Raw genomic sequence first — 16,584 nt, 5'->3', positions numbered from 1 at the left:
ATCGGGTGGAATCATTCATCCATTCATTCATAATTCATTATTCATTCCCTCACTTCTCAGACACACACCCCTGAGCCTGGCTCACAGGGCCTCAGACCTGCCCGAGAGCATCTCACTGCCTCACCTGCCCACGAGTAACCTTGAACAGGTCACGTTTCCTCACTGGGCCTCAGTTTCCCCAACTGTAAAATGGGACTGACTCTAGCTGCCTCACATGGCTACTGTGAGGGTGAAACGAGAGCTGACCTGATGGCACTGACAGGGCACTTGGTGCCCAGGAGGCGCCCAGAGCATGTAAACGTCCTCCTGCCCCTCTCCCTGCCCTCCTGAGGAAGTAGCTGCCCAGGCCTTGGCCCTGAGGCCCTGGCCCTGCCTCCCACTCCCTCCCTGACAGCCTGGAAGGCTGGACCCACCCTGGCTCCTCGGAGAGGCAAAGTTAGAGGCTGCAGGGGCACAGGGCCCAGGACACAGTCAGAATTCACGGGCAACGGTAAATGCAGGTCACTTGTTCATTTACACACTCAGCAACCCTTTACTGAACACCTACTGTGTGCGGATACCTCACACAATTTTCACAATTCCCAGACACTATTGACCGCGCTTTCCAGCTGGGTCACGCAGTGACAAGGACACACGGGGATCCACACCCAGCCAGTCCTGGCTCCCCGGCCCACGGTGCTTCCAAGGTGCCTGGAGCCCTCGCACAGGAATGGGCTGGGGTCTTCAGCTCTGGGTGAGCCCCTTGCCACCAACTCTTGGAAGCCTCAAGTATCAGTGGAAAACAGCAGCCACCCGGGAATTTGCTGTGCCAGGCACTGGGCAGAGCCCTTGGTACACCCCAACCTGGGGACCTCTCAACATCCCGTGAGCCAGACCCAGTGATCATCATCCCCATGGCTTTAATGTTTAAAATATGTGGAATCGCATCCATGCCAGGGAAGTGGTGTGAAGGGAATCACGTGGGCTGCCCGGCACGCTCCTGTGTCAGTGCAATGCAGGGTAACAATATTCCAAGAGGTTATTTCAGGGAGTTCCAGTTGAGAGCAATATTTATTCTCTTCTGCTTGCTTTTCTTCAAGGAACATCGATAATTTTCATAACGAGAACTGACAGTAAAGCCTTATTCTAGAGAAAAGCATTGGTAAATAGTGATGGGGAGATCTGGCTGCTCCTTCCTGGGGATGTGACTGTAGACTGTTGCAACCTGGATGGGTTGGCGGGAGTGCTGGCCCTGCTCAGATCTCTGTCCTGCAGGTCACCCTGGTGTGTTTATCTGGGCCACCCTATCAGCTTCTTAGGTAGTCTCCAGGCTCCCCAAGAGCAGCTCCATAAACCACCTAAAAAAGAATCCTTTCTGGAGAGAGGAGATGTATCAGGTCAGTCAGGGCTTAGGGCCTCCAGGGCTTTTTTTTTTTTTGAGAGAGAGAAGGTCTCACTCTGTTGCCCAGGCTGGAGTGCAGTGGCACAGTCTCGGCTCACTGCAGCCTCATCCTCCTGGGCTCAAGCAATTCTCCTACCTCAGCCTCCTGAGTAGCTGGGGCTACAGGTGTGCACCACCACACCAGGCTAGTTTTTGTGTTTTTTGTAGAGATGGGGTCTTACTATGTTGCCCAGGCTGGTCTTGAACTCCTGAGCTCAAGTGATCCTCCTTGGCCAGCCAAAGTGCTGGGATTGCAGGCGTGAGCCACCTTGCCCGGCTGTCTCCAGGTGTTTTGAGTAGGAGACATTGAGTGCAGGGAGTTGGTGGCACAGCACAGGTGATTGAAGAGCCCAGGATGGGCAACCACAGCAGCTGCCACCACCCCCAGACCCAGAGGGACAAGGGGAGGAAGAGATGTCACCAGGCCCCAGAGGGTTGGGGTCCCTCAGGGAAATTGAGAAGCTTGGGGGGCCCACTCCCAGCACTTTGGGGACTACAGTGGGTGGATCACCTGAGGTCAGGAGTTCGAGACCAGCCTGGGCCAATATGGTGAAACCCCATCTCTACTAAAATACAAAATCAGCTGAGTGTGGGGGCACACGCCTGTAATCCCAGCTACTCAGGAGGCTAAGGCAGGAGAATCACACTTTCTCATCATGCTGCGTAATGATGCCAGTGTCTGCTGTCTGAGAACGGCCCCCACCTTAGCCCTACTCTCCCACCTCCTCCTGCCCCTGAGCTTCGGGCCCTGCCCTCTCTCCTGCTCCTTTCCTGTCTCCCACTTCCAGCCACCCACCTGCATGAATCCACCTGTCTGTTCCCCACATCTGCACTTGGGCATCCTCACCTGAGGAAAGTTCTATCTCCTGGAAGCCTGAAGGCACTGCAGATTCGCACCTCCCTCCCCTGTCCCTCCACCTTCCCAGCAACCCTTGCGGGGCGAGAGGTGTTTGTCATCCAGTCACTCATGCATCTATCCAGTCACAAGTATTGATCACTCAGTAGGTGTCCAATGCCATCATCTGCATTCGGGAGAGGATGTACCTGGAGAGCAGTTGGTGGAGGGGGGTGCACAGGGAGGGCACAGAAGGGAAGTGGAGGGGCTGCATTCTTTGCAGGGGTGGTCTCTTGTTCCCAGAGCTGAGTGGGAAGGAAGCCACCTGGGAGGAGCAGGAGGAAGAGCATTGAAACCAGGAGGAACCCAGGGGCCAGAGAATCTGGATGTTTTCAAAAGTGGCCCCGTGGCTCCAGCCAGGTGGGCAGCCAGCGCTTTGGAATGTCAGCCCTACCACAGCTCCCACTGCAGCCCCGGATCCAGTGCCCAGCGGGACGGGGGCGGGTGGCTCTCAGCCCCACTACAGGGTGGTGGCAGGGTCCCCCATGTAGTTCAGTGGGGGCCACAATCTCCACCTCCCAGGACCCCACCCAAGCTCCCATTTGCACAGCCCAAACTGGAGCAGGATGGGGACATGGGAGGTGGGCTCTGGCTGTAGCGTCCTGTGGTGGGAGGTGTGGTCCAGCTGGTGACGATACCATCCCTGCAGAGCTCTTTGATGAGCTGTAACAACAGGCTTGGAGGTGGGGCTGGGGATGACCCAGGCAACCCTGACCCGAGCTTAAGGTGGGCCTGGTACTTTTCCAAGGCTTTGCATTAACTCAGTAATTCTGCCATGGCCCCAGGGGCAGTGCCAAGTATTTCTGTTTCACCGTCAAGGAAACTGAGGAAACTGAGGCATAAAGAAATGGAGTTAATTCCTAAAGTCACAGGGCCAGGAAGTGGCTGAGCGGGAATTCGAATTCACACCCAAGGGGGCACACACAGGCACGCCCCTGCACACGCGCACGCGCGCACACACACGTGTCCTGGAGGACGCAGCCCGCAGGGCGGGACAGGGCGGGGTGGGGGCAGGTCCCGCCCGCCGGGAGGAAGTAGCCGGGCGGTCGCGGGGGCTCCGGGGCCACCGCCGCGAGTCCGCAGTTGCTCGGGCCATGGAGGCGGAGCCGCCGCTCTACCCGATGGCGGGGGCCGTGGGACCGCAGGGCGACGAGGATCGGCTCGGGGTCCCGGACGGGCCCGAGGCCCCGGTGAGCGGGGACTAGGAGCGTGAGGGGCGGGGGTCCCCTGTGGGCCTGGGCGGGCCGGGGGGCAGCGGGCACCGGGGGCACGGGTTCGAGGCGCGATTGCGGGTGCGAGCGGCATGCGTGGCCCGCAGCTGGACGAGCTGGTGGGCGCGTACCCCAACTACAATGAGGAGGAGGAGGAGCGCCGCTATTACCGCCGCAAGCGCCTGGGCGTGCTCAAGAACGTGCTGGCGGCCAGCGCCGGGGGCATGCTCACCTACGGCGTCTACCTGGGTAGGTGCCGCGCGGGCACCCGGGGCCGCCCCGCCCGCTCCCAGCCCGGCCCGGGAAACAGAAACCGCGGGCCACGGCCTCCCGCCCGCTCTCACTTCCCCTCCGCCGCCCTCGCAGCTGCAGCCACGGCCCCCTGCGGTGGAGGTGGGGTAGGGAGGTCAAGTAGCGCAGCGTTCCCAGGTCCCAGCCAGAGCCTCGGTGTGGGTGGGGGGCGGGGGTCCAGGCTCCGGGACAGACCTGCCCCCTTCGGAAATGGAGGCTGGCGGAGTAAGGCAGGTGGGGGTCTGGGGCCCACCTGGCCAAGTGGCCGCGGGCTGGCAGAAGGCGTGGCAACCCGGGACCCACGCTGTCCTGAGGGGCGCTGCCAGCGGGGATGCCTTCGGTGATTGGAGCTCCCCGCGAGGCCTGCATGCCGGCTTCTGCTCGGTGGCGCCCAGAGCCAGGCTGCTCCCTCCACGCCGCTCCCTGTCCTGTCCCCAGGCCTCCTGCAGATGCAGCTGATCCTGCACTACGACGAGACCTACCGCGAGGTGAAATATGGCAACATGGGACTGCCTGACATCGACAGCAAGATGCTGATGGGCATCAACGTGACGCCCATCGCCGCCCTGCTCTACACACCAGTGCTCATCAGGTGGGCGTGGCTGCTCCCGTGGGATGCTGCGGTACTCCCATCTCGGCGGGGTGTAGAGGCCGGCGGGCTAGGAGGCATCCATCTGTCGGGGTGTTTGTGGTGGGAGAGAGCAAGGGAGAGGCTTCTTCTACCCGGAAGCCTGAGAGTGAAGGGGGGTGAAACTCGGATTTGGGGAAGGAAAGAGGAACTTTGCTTCAGGGCACATTTGGTTTCCAGCAACAGATTCACACGGGCTGAGCTCCCTCCCAGCTTGCCTGGGTCTCACGTGACATCCTCCTCTCCAGGCCTCCTTGGAGGCCTCCCAGAGCCACTGTGGCCTTCTGGGTTGGGGCTGTGGAGTTGGGGGTTTCTGGTTGGTCAGCAAAGTCCAGCACCCATGCCTGGCCCAGTCGCTGTGACTGGTGCTGAGGGGTGTTTCTCACAGACACGCATGGCTGGGCAGGTGCCCCGGGAGCTCTCCCCCAGATCTGAGCCCTGGAGGTATGTGGTTCAGCCTCCCCATTACCGGTCCACAGCGCCCTCCCTGATGGGACCTGGAGACCAGTGGACAAATTGTGTGAATTTGAGTTCCCTCATCTTAAACAAACAAAAAAACAAAAAAACTCAATTTAAACAAAAATTTGAAAATTTAAAAAATCTCCAGTTGCACAAGCAGGATTAGAATCACTGAAATTACAAAAAAGAAACCCCGCCTAAGCCCTCCACGAAATCGGCTGTCTATGCTGTCCCACCACCACACGTAGATTGCATTCACATCCTTGTCCCCAGAGCGCATGTGTGTGGACGCACCCGTGTGTGTGTGTGTGTGTGTGTGTGTCTGTGTATGCAAGTGGGCCATGTTTGCTTTCGCTTGCTTACTATTTTTTTTTTTTTGAGACAGACTCTTGCTCTGTCACCCAGACTGCAGTACAGTGGAATGATCTTGGCTCACTGCAACCTCCGCCTCCCAGGCTCAAGCGATTCTCCTACCTCAGTGCCCTGAGTAGCTGGGATTACAGGCACCTGCCACCCGGCTGATTTTTATACTTTTAGTAGAGACCGGGTTTCACTATGTTGGCCAGGCTGGTCTTGAATTCCTGACCTCAAGTGATCCGCCTGCCTTGGCCTCCCAAAGTGCTGGGATTACAGGCATGAGCCACCGTGCCCAGCGCTTGCTTCCTTCTTTTCACTGAGCATATCTTAGCCTACTCTACAGCCTTCACAGTTACGACTTTGCAATGGTAGCATCTTCTGCAGATATGGTGGCACTGAGTTGTTTCCTTGTTTGTTTTTTTAAATTAATGTGTTTATTTTTTATTATTATTATTATTTTTGAGACAGAGTCTCACTCTGTCGCCCAGGTTAGAGTGCAGTGGCACAAACACAGCTCTCTGCCTCCTCAACCCCCACACACTGGGCTCAAGCAATCCTCCTGCCTCAGCCTCTCGAGTAGCTGGGCTGGCAGGAGCACGCCATCACACCTGGCTGATTTTTATAGTGTTTATAGCAATGGGGAGTTGCTGTGTTGCTCAGGCTGGTCTCGAATTCACCTGCCTCAGCCCCACAAAGTGTTGGGATTACAGGTGTGAGCCACCTCATCCAGCACTCTCTCAATTTTTTAAACAATTATTTTTCCTAGGATACATTTTCAACAATGTCTTTACTAGGTCAAAGCCATACGAAAGGCTTTATGGTTTTTGGAACCTATCACTTCCACTAGTAGCAGTGAACTCTTGTCTCCTGTGTGCTGGGCACTTTATTTTATTTATTTATTTATTTATTTTTATTTTACTTTTTTTTTTTGGAAACAGAGTCTTGCTCTGTCACCCAGGCTGGAGTGCAACGGCACAATCTCGGCTCACTGCAACCTCTGCCTCCCGGGTTCAAGCGATTTTCCTGCCTCAGCCTCCCAAGTAGCTGGGATTACAGGCGCCCATCACCACGCCCGGCTAATTTTTTGTATTTTTAGTAGAGACGGGATTTCACCATGTTGGCCAGGCTGGTCTCAAACTCCTGACCTCGTGATTCACCCATCTTGGCCTCCCAAAGTGCTGGGATTACAGGCAAGAGCCACCATGCCTGGCCGTGCTGGGCACTTTATAAGTGCAATTTAATTCCTAAAGAATTTGAGGAAGCTGCTCTAATCTTAGACATGAATAAACCATGGTGTTGAACAACTTGCCCAGGTCCCACAGGCAGTAACTGGCAGACTGAAGGCTTGAACCCTGGCAGAGGGACTCAAATTCACATGTTCACCCCCTGCCAAAACTACCAGGCTGCTTTCTCAAAGGGTTATGCCGTGTGCATGACCTCTGGCTATATGTGCCACTTTTTTTTTTGAGATGCACTCTTGCTGTTGCTCAGGCTGGAGTGCAGTGGTGCGATCTCAGCTCACTGCAACCTCTGCCTCCTGGGTTCAAGCGATTCTCCAGCCTCAGCCTCCCAAGTAACTGGGATTACAGGTGTGCACCACCATGCCCGGCGAATTATGTATTTTTAGTAGAGATGGGGTTTCACCATGTTGGCCAGGCTGGTCTCAAACTTCTGACCTCAGGTGATCCGCTCACTTTCACCTCCCAAAGTGCTGGAATTACAGATGTAAGCCACCATGCCCGGCCTATATGTGCCACTTTTAAACCACATCCTCACCAGTGGTGAATGCACATTTTTACTGGCATTTTTACTTAAGGAGCGTAAATACAGAAAACCTGAAGACACCAGTAGTAGTTTTTGGCTTGATCAGCCTCCATGGCCTGATTGGGCCCTTAGCCTGTCACTCACCAAGCCCCTTCTATTGTCACTGTGTGACCTTTTCCCAGACCCAGAGAGGAGGAAACTTCCTAACTGACCACCACAGTTCTTAAGAGCAATGGACTGGAGGCAGGGGCACCAGGACTCCGGCTCTGCTGCTCCCAGCAGTGGGGCCACTTCCTCTTTCTTCTCCCAGCCTGAATCAAGCTCCTGGGAGGTGTCCCTGGGCCCTACAGACACAGTGCATGAGCTTGGGAGGAGAAGGGGGAATAGGAGAGTCAGAGAGCCCAGAACACGCATGAGGGCTGGTTATACCCATGGGCCACTCTCCATCCTCACAGTGGCGGTGAGAGGCCCGTGGTTTGGGCTCTGTGCCCATATGACAGCTGGGAAAACTGAGGCACAGTAGCTTGCCTGAGGCCACTCAGCAGGTCTGTGTATCTGAGATTCCATCTCAGGGCCCTCGACTCTCTCTACCTCACATAGCCCGGTAAGCTGGGACCTGCAGTTTTGGCCCCATTTGGCTTCAGGCCGCCGTGGTCCAGCAGGCCCGTGGTGCCAGCATCTCTCCCACTGTCCGCAGGTTTTTCGGAACCAAGTGGATGATGTTCCTGGCCGTGGGCATCTACGCCCTCTTTGTCTCCACCAACTACTGGGAGCGCTACTACACGCTTGTGCCCTCGGCTGTGGCCCTGGGCATGGCCATCGTGCCTCTTTGGGCTTCCATGGGCAACTACATCACCAGGTGAGCCTGGTGGGCAACAGAACAGGAGGCTGCAGACCTGGTCAAGCCTCCACTTTATTGCCAACTTTGGCTCAGGGATCACGGTCCAGCCCCTTCTACCCTCTGGGCCTCAGCTTCCCCACACCAGGGCTGGTCTGCCCCTAGCTCTGGGTGCAGGACACACAGGAGTGGCACAGGTCGGGCAGGGGAGAGCCTTCTCTCCTTTGTGGTCCAGGATGGCACAGAAGTACCATGAGTACTCCCACTACAAGGAGCAGGATGGGCAGGGGCTGAAGCAGCGGCCTCCACGGGGCTCCCATGCGCCCTATCTCCTGGTCTTCCAAGCCATCTTCTACGGCTTCTTCCATGTGAGTGCCACGTGGGTCACTGTTGGGTGGCAAGGGCAGACCCACACATTGGAGCCCATCCACAGTCTCAACCCTCTAGTCCCATTTTCCTTTCTTTTACTATTGTTATTTTTAAGAGGCCTGGTCTCACTATGTCGCCCAGCTGGCTTTGAACTCCTGGGCTCCATTGATCCTCCCACCTTGGCCTCCCAAGCAGCCGGGACTACATGCGCACACCACTGTATGTGCCCCAACTTCATTTATTTTTCTTTCTTTCTTTTTTGGTGGGGGTGGGGGGCAGGGTCTTGCCCAGGCTGGAATGCAGCAGTGCAGTCACAGCTCATTGCAACCTTGAACTCCTGGGCTCAAGTGATCCTCCTACCTCAGTGGTCTGAGTAGCTGGCGTCACATGTGTGTGCTACCACACCCGGCTAATTTTTTTATTTTTTGTAGAGATAGGGTCTTTCTATGTTGCCCAGGCTGCCCATCTGCCTTTCTTGAGCACACCCCAGCTTGCTCATCATAGAGGCCTCATCTGCCCCTGTCCACCGTGCTGGCCAGGAGGAGGTCTTCCTCACTGCGCAGCCCTGTGACCACACTACTCCCAGAACTGGGAAGGCCCCTGTCCCCAAAAGGCTGTGCCTGGACATGCCTGTGACCCTACCTGGCTCTATGCCTGAGTCTGGTCCCAACTGCCCTTGTGTCTGCAGCTGAGCTTCGCCTGCGCCCAGCTGCCCATGATTTACTTCCTGAACCACTACCTGTATGACCTGAACCACACGCTGTACAACGTGCAGAGCTGCGGTTAGTCCTTATGGGGGTTAGGGAGGAGTCCCCAAAGCCTGCTTACTTTCCCAGCAGACACTGGGCCCTCACTCACAGGATTCAGAGCTGGCAGCCCAGCGCCCCACGGCTCTGGTGGGCAAGACACAGGGCCCTGTAGGAGTAAGTAGTTAGGACATCTGACCCAGCCAGGAGAGTGGGTGGGCAGGGAAGACTGCCTGGAGGAGGCACCATCTGGGCTGAGGCTGCCAGTGGGATCTTTCTTGGGGCCAGGCAAAGAGTCAGAGCTCAATCAGTGCAGGGGGTGTGTATGGAAATGTGAGGTCGACTGAGCCTTGGGGCAATAGGGTGGGAAGCAGGGGAAAGATGCCCCTTTCCCGGGGCACACCCAGCCCCAGTGGCCCAAACCTCCAAACCGCTCTCCGAAGGAACCCTGCCCTTGCTCTCACTCTCCCGTCCCTCCACCGCGCCTCCGCGGCTGGTGTGGCTCCACCCAGGTGGCTGGGTTGACTGTGTGCCCTACTCTTCACTCACGGTGCTCCCACCCCCACCCTTTCCAGGCACCAACAGCCACGGGATCCTCAGCGGCTTCAACAAGACGGTTCTGCGGACGCTCCCGCGGAGCGGAAACCTCATTGTGGTGGAGAGCGTGCTCATGGCAGTGGCCTTCCTGGCCATGCTGCTGGTGCGGCCTGGGATGGGGGCAGGACAGTCTGTGAAGCAGAGTGTGGGTCTGGGGACCGAGTCTGCGAGAAAGGGTCTGGATCAGATGGCGTGGCCAGGGTCGGGTTGTGGCCTGGGGCGGGGCGGGGGGCCGTAGGCCTGGGAGCGTGATCTGAGTTGGGGAGTTAGGGCGGAGTGCTGCAGAGGGGGCATGAGGCTCGGAGGCGGGGCTGAAGCCTGTGGTCCGAGGCAGGGGTGGGAATCCAGAGGCCAGGGACTGGTGGGAACGGGCTTGGCCCACGGTTTCGAGCTGGAGACAAGATCTTAGAGGAGTGAGTGAGACCTGTGAGGGGGTTGGGGACAGGACCCAGGGTGAGGGCTGGAAGGTGTGGCTCAAACTGGGAGCGGTACTGGAAGGCAGCACTAAGGCGTTGGCGCGGCTGCAGCCTGGCGATGGAGCTGGGAGGCAAGGCCCACTTCTGTGGCTGTGTCAGGGCCGGGCCTAGCGCTGGGAGGCGGGGCTGAAGTCTGTGGGTGTGTCCGAGGGGCGGGGACTAGTCTGGAAGGCGGGGCTGAGAAACAAGGCTGAAGTCTATGGATTTGTCTGAGTGTGAGTTGTGAAGTGTGTGCATGTGAGAGAGAGGGGATGGGGACTTTGGCTGGGAGGTAAGACCACCGTCTTTGGGAGTGTGGTGGCGTGGCTTTGTGCTGAGAGGCGGGGCCTTGAGCTGGGACGAGGCAAGACCTGGACCTGTGGGTGTGTCTCAGGGTTGGGGCCCTGGGCTGGGAGGCGGGGCCGAGAGCTGGGGCAAGGCCTGGGTTTGTGGTGCATCTGAAGGACCGGGCTGAAGCCTGGAGGCCGGGCCTGGGCCTGACTGGCTGCCCCTCAAGTCATGGGTTCACAGGTGCTGGGTTTGTGCGGAGCCGCTTACCGGCCCACAGAGGAGATCGATCTTCGCAGCGTGGGCTGGGGCAACATCTTCCAGCTGCCCTTCAAGCACGTGCGTGACTACCGCCTGCGCCATCTCGTACCTTTCTTTATATACAGCGGCTTCGAGGTGCTCTTTGCCTGCACTGGTATCGCCTTGGTAAGTACAGCCTGCATAGGATTGCCCAATAAAAGACAAGATAACCAGGTAAATTTGAATTCAAGTAAACAACGAATAATTTTTAATTACATGTGTAAGTGTGTACATGTATATCCCAAATATTCCCCTCCTGCTTTCTCTTCCCTCTCTTACCCCATCCCGTCTTTACCTTGGGCAAGTTATTTTAGCTTCTCTGAGTTGGAATGGGATAGCACCCACAAAGCGTTGGGTTCCTTGCGGAGTACAGCCCATGGTGTCTAGGGACACTCCAAGCATTTTCACACTTGCTCTCAGAACCTTCCCCTGAGCCTTGGAGCGAGGTCAGGCAGTCCAGGGAGGGCAGGGAGGGGCCTAAGGAACACTTCTTGTGGGGAGGGCTGAGGCCGGGGTCTGGGATGTTCTGGACTCCAATGCTCACCCCTTGTCCCCCCCAGGGCTATGGCGTGTGCTCGGTGGGGCTGGAGCGGCTGGCTTACCTCCTCGTGGCTTACAGCCTGGGTGCCTCAGCTGCCTCACTCCTGGGCCTGCTGGGGCTGTGGCTGCCACGCCCGGTGCCCCTGGTGGCTGGAGCAGGGGTGCACCTGCTGCTCACCTTCGTCCTTTTTTTCTGGGCTCCTGTGCCTCGGGTCCTGCAACACAGCTGGATCCTCTATGTGGCAGCTGCCCTTTGGGGTGTGGGCAGTGCCCTGAACAAGACTGGACTCAGCAGTGAGTATAACTGTAGGCATTGGGAGTGGGGGAGGCGGGGTGGGGCAGGGGACTTTATGGTTATCTCTGGGCGGTTGGCTGGACATAGACATCCCAGGGACAGACATGGGGTCCCATGGTCACCTAGGGTCCTGTGGACATGGCAGAGGTAGGTAGGGCTTCCTGTGGACACTCCAGGAGTGGAAGGGAAGTCTCCTGGACACAGTGGGGACAGATGGGTAGGGCCTGGAGACAGGTATAGGAGTTCCATGCCATGAACATTCTGTTAACACCCCAGGGCGGGCACAGGGCCCCATCAACACTGGAGGGTCAGTGTGAAATCTCGTGGCTACACAGGGTAGGTGTGGGGCTCTGTGGACACCCCTTAGGGACAGTGTGAAAAACACATCAGGTATTCTCCCTTTTCATACCAGGGGACAGGGCTCACCTTGGCATAGTTTTCGTGATACTTGGAGCAGATGTTTTGATCTCTGCCTCAGCGAGCGTGTGGTAGGAGCAAGTGGCCTTGTATACACCAGGGCCTAGATACAGACATGGGCCTTTGTATGGAGAGGAGCAGGCCTGCAGACCCAACCCAGTCTGCTCAGTACCAGAGTCCAGGCCCCAGGTCTGGGCTGCTGGAGAATAGCAGAAGGCAGCGGGTAGGCCCAAGTTCAGCTCCAGGATGCTCCCTGCCCACAGATGGGCACACGCAGTGACACAGCTAGCACACACGGGCACGGTCCTGCAGGGCATCCATGTCAGCGTCTGTTCTGATGGGCCGAAGCTGTGAACAGTTTTGAATGTCATCCTTGGGGGTGTGGAGTGGCAGAGGTCATGCCTGCTGCTGGCAGGGCAGGGGCTTGCTCGGTGTCTCTGTCTGTAGTAGGGGTTGGAGCCCCACACTGCACCACAGTCTCTTGGCCATTTTGCCCAAGGATAGCCAATTCTGGACAGAGTCCAGCCTGGGTATCTCAGACCTATGTTGTGCCCTGTCTGGTCCTGGCATCTCCTCTGCCCAGTTCCACATCCCATCTCCTCCTTGTGAACCATGGGGGCTCCTTGTCTCTTCATAGCATTCCTGTGGGGGTAAAGTCACCCTGCAGGGCCCCAAGACAGGAGTGTTCATGTCCCGAGTGCCTGACGAAGGTGTTAATAGTGGCCCCTACGATTTGGCAGGTGCCATGCCTACTTTCTTACTTTAGAACTTCCGCACACAGCACACAATAGGCGTAAGCTCATCTCACCACTGGGAAAAGCGGCTCTGGGGAGTTAAGTACCCAAATCACTCACAGAGCCGACATTACAGTCCTGAGAACGAGTATGCATCTCCTGACTCCCGATTCATTACTCTTTTTGCCCACCCTGGGGGGACTCGTTGGAAAGGAAGCCCCCCTCTCCATGCTTAGCTTCAGGTTTGATTTGCAGAGTTAGCAGCTGCAAACCGTTCGATCTCCCTAGCCCTGGCTGAGGAGGAGAAACAGCGCCTGCACGCTTGGCACTGCACACCTGGGGTTGGGGACAGGACATGACTAAGCACAGAGCTTTCTTCTTTTGAGGCCACGCATGTGGTGCAGAGCGGGACCGCCTGCATCCACACAGCCCAGCGCACCTGCTCCTATTTCTGCTTTCGCGTGTGAGTGGTGTGGTGACTAGGGTATCCACCAGGGGGCAGGCCAGGACCGGCTTACAGCACTTTCTAGGCGCTCTCCGGTCCTTGGCTGGGACTCACACAGGGCTTGGTAAAGTTCATAGGTGGTAGCTGGGCAGCTCCAGGCCCCAGGTGACACCTCTCCCCTGCCTGCCCTGTACCGCCTGCCTGCAGCACTCCTGGGAATCTTGTACGAAGACAAGGAGAGACAGGACTTTATCTTCACCATCTACCACTGGTGGCAGGCTGTGGCCATCTTCACCGTGTACCTGGGCTCGAGCCTGCCCATGAAGGTGAGGCTGGGCAGGGTTGGGGGCCCCATGCCCAATGACAGGTACTTCCTTAGCCCCTGCCCTGGCTTCTTCACAGTTTCCTAAACGCCACCCCTTCCCAAGCCAGTCTCCGGGCCAAGGCCCCATTCCTGCAGCCCACTGGGTGGCCCTCAACTCAGCACCCCACTTACTGGCCCACCTCCAGCCAGTCTGTTTGCCCATCTCTGAGGGGATTTTGTGGGTGCATCACAGCCGTCCTGTGGGCTCTTTGGTACCCTGTTCTCCAGATGTTGGGTCTGTCTGCCTTCATGGCCTGAAGTGGGGCAAGGCCCTCATACTCTGCTCCCAAAAGATGGTGGCTCGGTCTAGCAAGTCCCAGTTGCTAAACATTTTTTAAAAATAGAACTAAACATAGCAGGGAATGGGCCGGGCACAGTGGCTCATGCTCGTAATCCCAGCACTTTGAGAAGCTGAGGTGGGCATATCACCTGAGGTCTGGAGTTCGAGACCAGCCTGGGTAACATGGTGAAACCCTGTCTCTACTAAAAACACAAAAATTGGCTGGGCATGGTGGCGTGTGTCTGTAATCCCAGCTACTCTGGAGGCTGAGGCATGAGAATGGCTTGAACCTGGGAGATGGAGGTGGCAATGAGCCAAGATCATGCCATTGCACTTCAGCCTGGAGGACAGAGCGAGTCTCTGTCTCAAAAAAAAAAAAAAAAAAAAAGAAAGAAAGAAAAAGAAAAAAAAGAAAAGAAAAGAAAAAGCAGTGAGCGGGCTGGGCATGGTTCATACCTATAATCCCAGCACTTTGGGAGGCTGAGGCAGGAGGACTGCTTGAGCCCAGGAGTTCAAGACCAGCCGGAGACCCTGTGTCTACAAAAAATTTAAAAATTAGCTGGGCGTGGTGGCGCGTGCCTGTAGTTCCAGCTTGGGAGACTGAGGTGGGAGGATGGCTTGAGCCTGGAGGGTTGAGGCTGAAATGAGCCATGATCACGCCACTGCGCTCCAGCAGTTGTGGGGCGGGGGAGAAGGAGCGACCCTGTCTCAAAAAAAGAAAATAGCAGGAAGTATGCCTACAGATATGTGTGTATGTACTGAGCTATGATGTAAAATCATTCCTGACTGCGGGTTGTGGTCAAAACCCCATGAAAAGCATCACTACAGCCCACGGGCGTGTCAGGGACACAGAGCGTTGTAAGCCCTGAGAAGGCAGCGCCTGTGGCCAGCACTTTATCAACACCGGTGCATGCACCCTATGAGGCAAAGGGATTTGCATTCTCCCCTTAGAGTGTGGGACACTGAGGTTCCCAGGGGCGTGGCGACTGTAAGGGACAGTGCTGGGATGTGAGCTTCGCCTGCAGGAGGCGGTCCAGGAAGCGTGGGTGGAGGTGCTGAAGAAGTTGAGGGCCGTGTGGCTCGGGAGGCTCCAGAAGGAGGGAAAGGCCTATCTCAGCTTGGGGTATAGGCGGGGAGGTGCGGGGAGAGGCGGCCGCGGGTCCCTGGCATCCCTGTCCTTACGCCCAGGCTAAGCTGGCGGTGCTGCTGGTGACGCTGGTGGCCGCCGCGGTCTCCTACCTGCGGATGGAGCAGAAGCTGCGGCGGGGCGTGGCCCCACGCCAGCCCCGCATCCCGCGGCCCCAGCACAAGGTGCGCGGTTACCGCTACTTGGAGGAGGACAACTCGGACGAGAGCGACGCGGAGGGCGAGCATGGGGACGACGCGGAGGAGGAGGCGCCGCCCGCGGGGCCCAGGCCCGGCCCCGAGCCCGCGGGACTTGGCCGCCGGCCCTGCCCCTATGAACAGGCGCAGGGGGGCGACGGGCCCGAGGAGCAGTGAGGGGTCGCCTGGTCCCGTGACTCAGCCTCCCTGCTCGCCGGCCTCAGTTTACCACGTCTCAGGTCGGGGAGACCCCCTCCGAATCCCGAGCTGTCTTCAAAGGCCCCTGTCTCTCCTCCCCCACATTGGGGACGCCCCTCCCAGAGCCCGGGTCACCTCCGGGCTTCAGCAGCCCCCTCCAAGGCGGGGTGGAGCCTTGGGAACCCCTCAACCAAGAACAGGGGTTCGAAAACACAGCTGAAATCCCGCGGTCCCCTAGCACGCGCCCCAGCCCCGACGCAGGGTCGGGGTCTTCTTGCGACCCGGCCCCGCTCCAGATCCCCCCAGCTCTTGGCCGCCTGCTCAGACCGCGTGTGAGCGCGCTTTGTATCTCCTATCCCTAGGGTCCGCCGAGAGCCACGATTTTTTACAGAAAATGAGCCATAAAGAGATTTTGTACTGTCCTGACTGGGGAGTCCTAGGCCGCGGGGGACGGAGCGCCCCTGGGGTGCACGCCTGGCTGACCCGGCCTCTGGGCGCTGTGGTGGGAGGCCCTAACCTAGCGGGACCGCTGGGAGTGCTCAGTGCGGAACCCCACTGGGGGCGGGGCAAGGTATCCGTACGCCCCGCCCACCAGTCCGTCCTCCCTCCTGAGTCCCTGCCCCTCCCAATATGTGACTGCCTTTGCCAACCCCAGCCGAGAGAAAGGAGCGGCCGAGCGGCTGGCAGGGACCTCGACAGAGGAGGGTGTGACGGCGTTGCTGGTCCCCCATGGGTCCAGAGGGCGGGACAGACTCCGGAGGCACACTCTCCAGGGGCCTGGGTAGTCATCCTCAGCCCTTCAGCGACCACCCCGGTACCCATACCTTTTCGTTATTCGTACAGGGTCCACTTCTGAGCCACGGTTGGGTCACCCCGTGCCCAGTAGGGTTCTTGGAAGTGGTGGTTGGAGGCCAGGTACGTCGGTTGCCACCCTTTCCCGGCTACAGCCTTAGCTGCGATGCCCACGAGAAACAGGCTGGTTGAGGGGCAGACCCCCTACAAGGTCTGAAGGTGCCATTCCTCCACCCGCTCCTCTTGTGGCCAGAGGAGGACAGCCCCGCGGTGAAGAGCTCTGAACAGTTGGGTGAGGACAAGTGGGGGCCGTGGGAGGGCCATGGAGCCCCCAGCTGCACCCCAGCAGGCCGGGGCTGGCCCACACTATTCCTCACTCCCCACAGCCCCTCTACCCCTGACTGCAGCCAGTCCCTCGTCCCTACCTCCAGGCTCCATGCCTGCCTCAGCATGGCTCTATGGATTCTCCCAGCCCTAAACCGTGGCCCCATCTCTCCTCTCTGCCCTCATGTGAGTTTGGTTCTTGAAGCCTCTAGTGGGCCCTGGTGCCAGACTCTGTGGCCTTGGACAAGGAGTCT

The 16,584-nt window shown here is 58.0% G+C and overlaps 1 protein-coding gene and 1 long non-coding RNA gene across 2 annotated transcripts; one reads left to right on the top strand and one right to left on the bottom strand.

Moving 5' to 3' along the window:
* Window positions 1-558: 558 nt before the first annotated feature.
* LOC108518708 (uncharacterized) lies at window positions 559-5,315 on the bottom strand. The gene is made up of 3 exons (XR_001882458.1): window positions 4,397-5,315; window positions 2,465-2,580; window positions 559-1,354 (listed from the first exon to the last, which is right to left on the bottom strand). It is a non-coding gene; the product is annotated as an uncharacterized LOC108518708 (long non-coding RNA).
* UNC93B1 (unc-93B1 regulator of TLR signaling) lies at window positions 2,634-15,640 on the top strand. The gene is made up of 11 exons (XM_017857324.1): window positions 2,634-3,505; window positions 3,634-3,775; window positions 4,256-4,409; window positions 7,723-7,884; window positions 8,099-8,231; window positions 8,921-9,014; window positions 9,554-9,678; window positions 10,562-10,744; window positions 11,179-11,452; window positions 13,257-13,375; window positions 14,882-15,640. The coding sequence occupies exons 1-11, from the start codon at window positions 3,410-3,412 to the stop codon at window positions 15,191-15,193; spliced, it is 1,794 nt and encodes a 597-aa protein (XP_017712813.1). The 5' UTR covers window positions 2,634-3,409; the 3' UTR covers window positions 15,194-15,640.
* The last annotated feature ends 944 nt before the right edge of the window (window positions 15,641-16,584 follow it).

Source organism: Rhinopithecus bieti, unplaced genomic scaffold (assembly GCF_001698545.2).
Source record: "Rhinopithecus bieti isolate Rb0 unplaced genomic scaffold, ASM169854v2 scaffold_44159, whole genome shotgun sequence".
Taxonomy (NCBI): Eukaryota; Metazoa; Chordata; class Mammalia; order Primates; family Cercopithecidae; genus Rhinopithecus; species Rhinopithecus bieti.
The sequence above is the reverse complement of the archived record's forward strand: the minus strand, read 5'-3'. Positions and strand labels throughout refer to the sequence as shown.

Coding starts and splice junctions, on each gene's coding strand:
- UNC93B1 (XM_017857324.1), top strand. CDS start 3,410: ATGGAGGCGGAGCCGCCGCTCTACCCGATGGCGGGGGCCGTGGGACCG. Junction 3,776..4,255: donor CACCTACGGCGTCTACCTGG/GTAGGTGCCGCG, acceptor TCCTGTCCCCAG/GCCTCCTGCAGATGCAGCTG. Junction 7,885..8,098: donor ATGGGCAACTACATCACCAG/GTGAGCCTGGTG, acceptor TTTGTGGTCCAG/GATGGCACAGAAGTACCATG.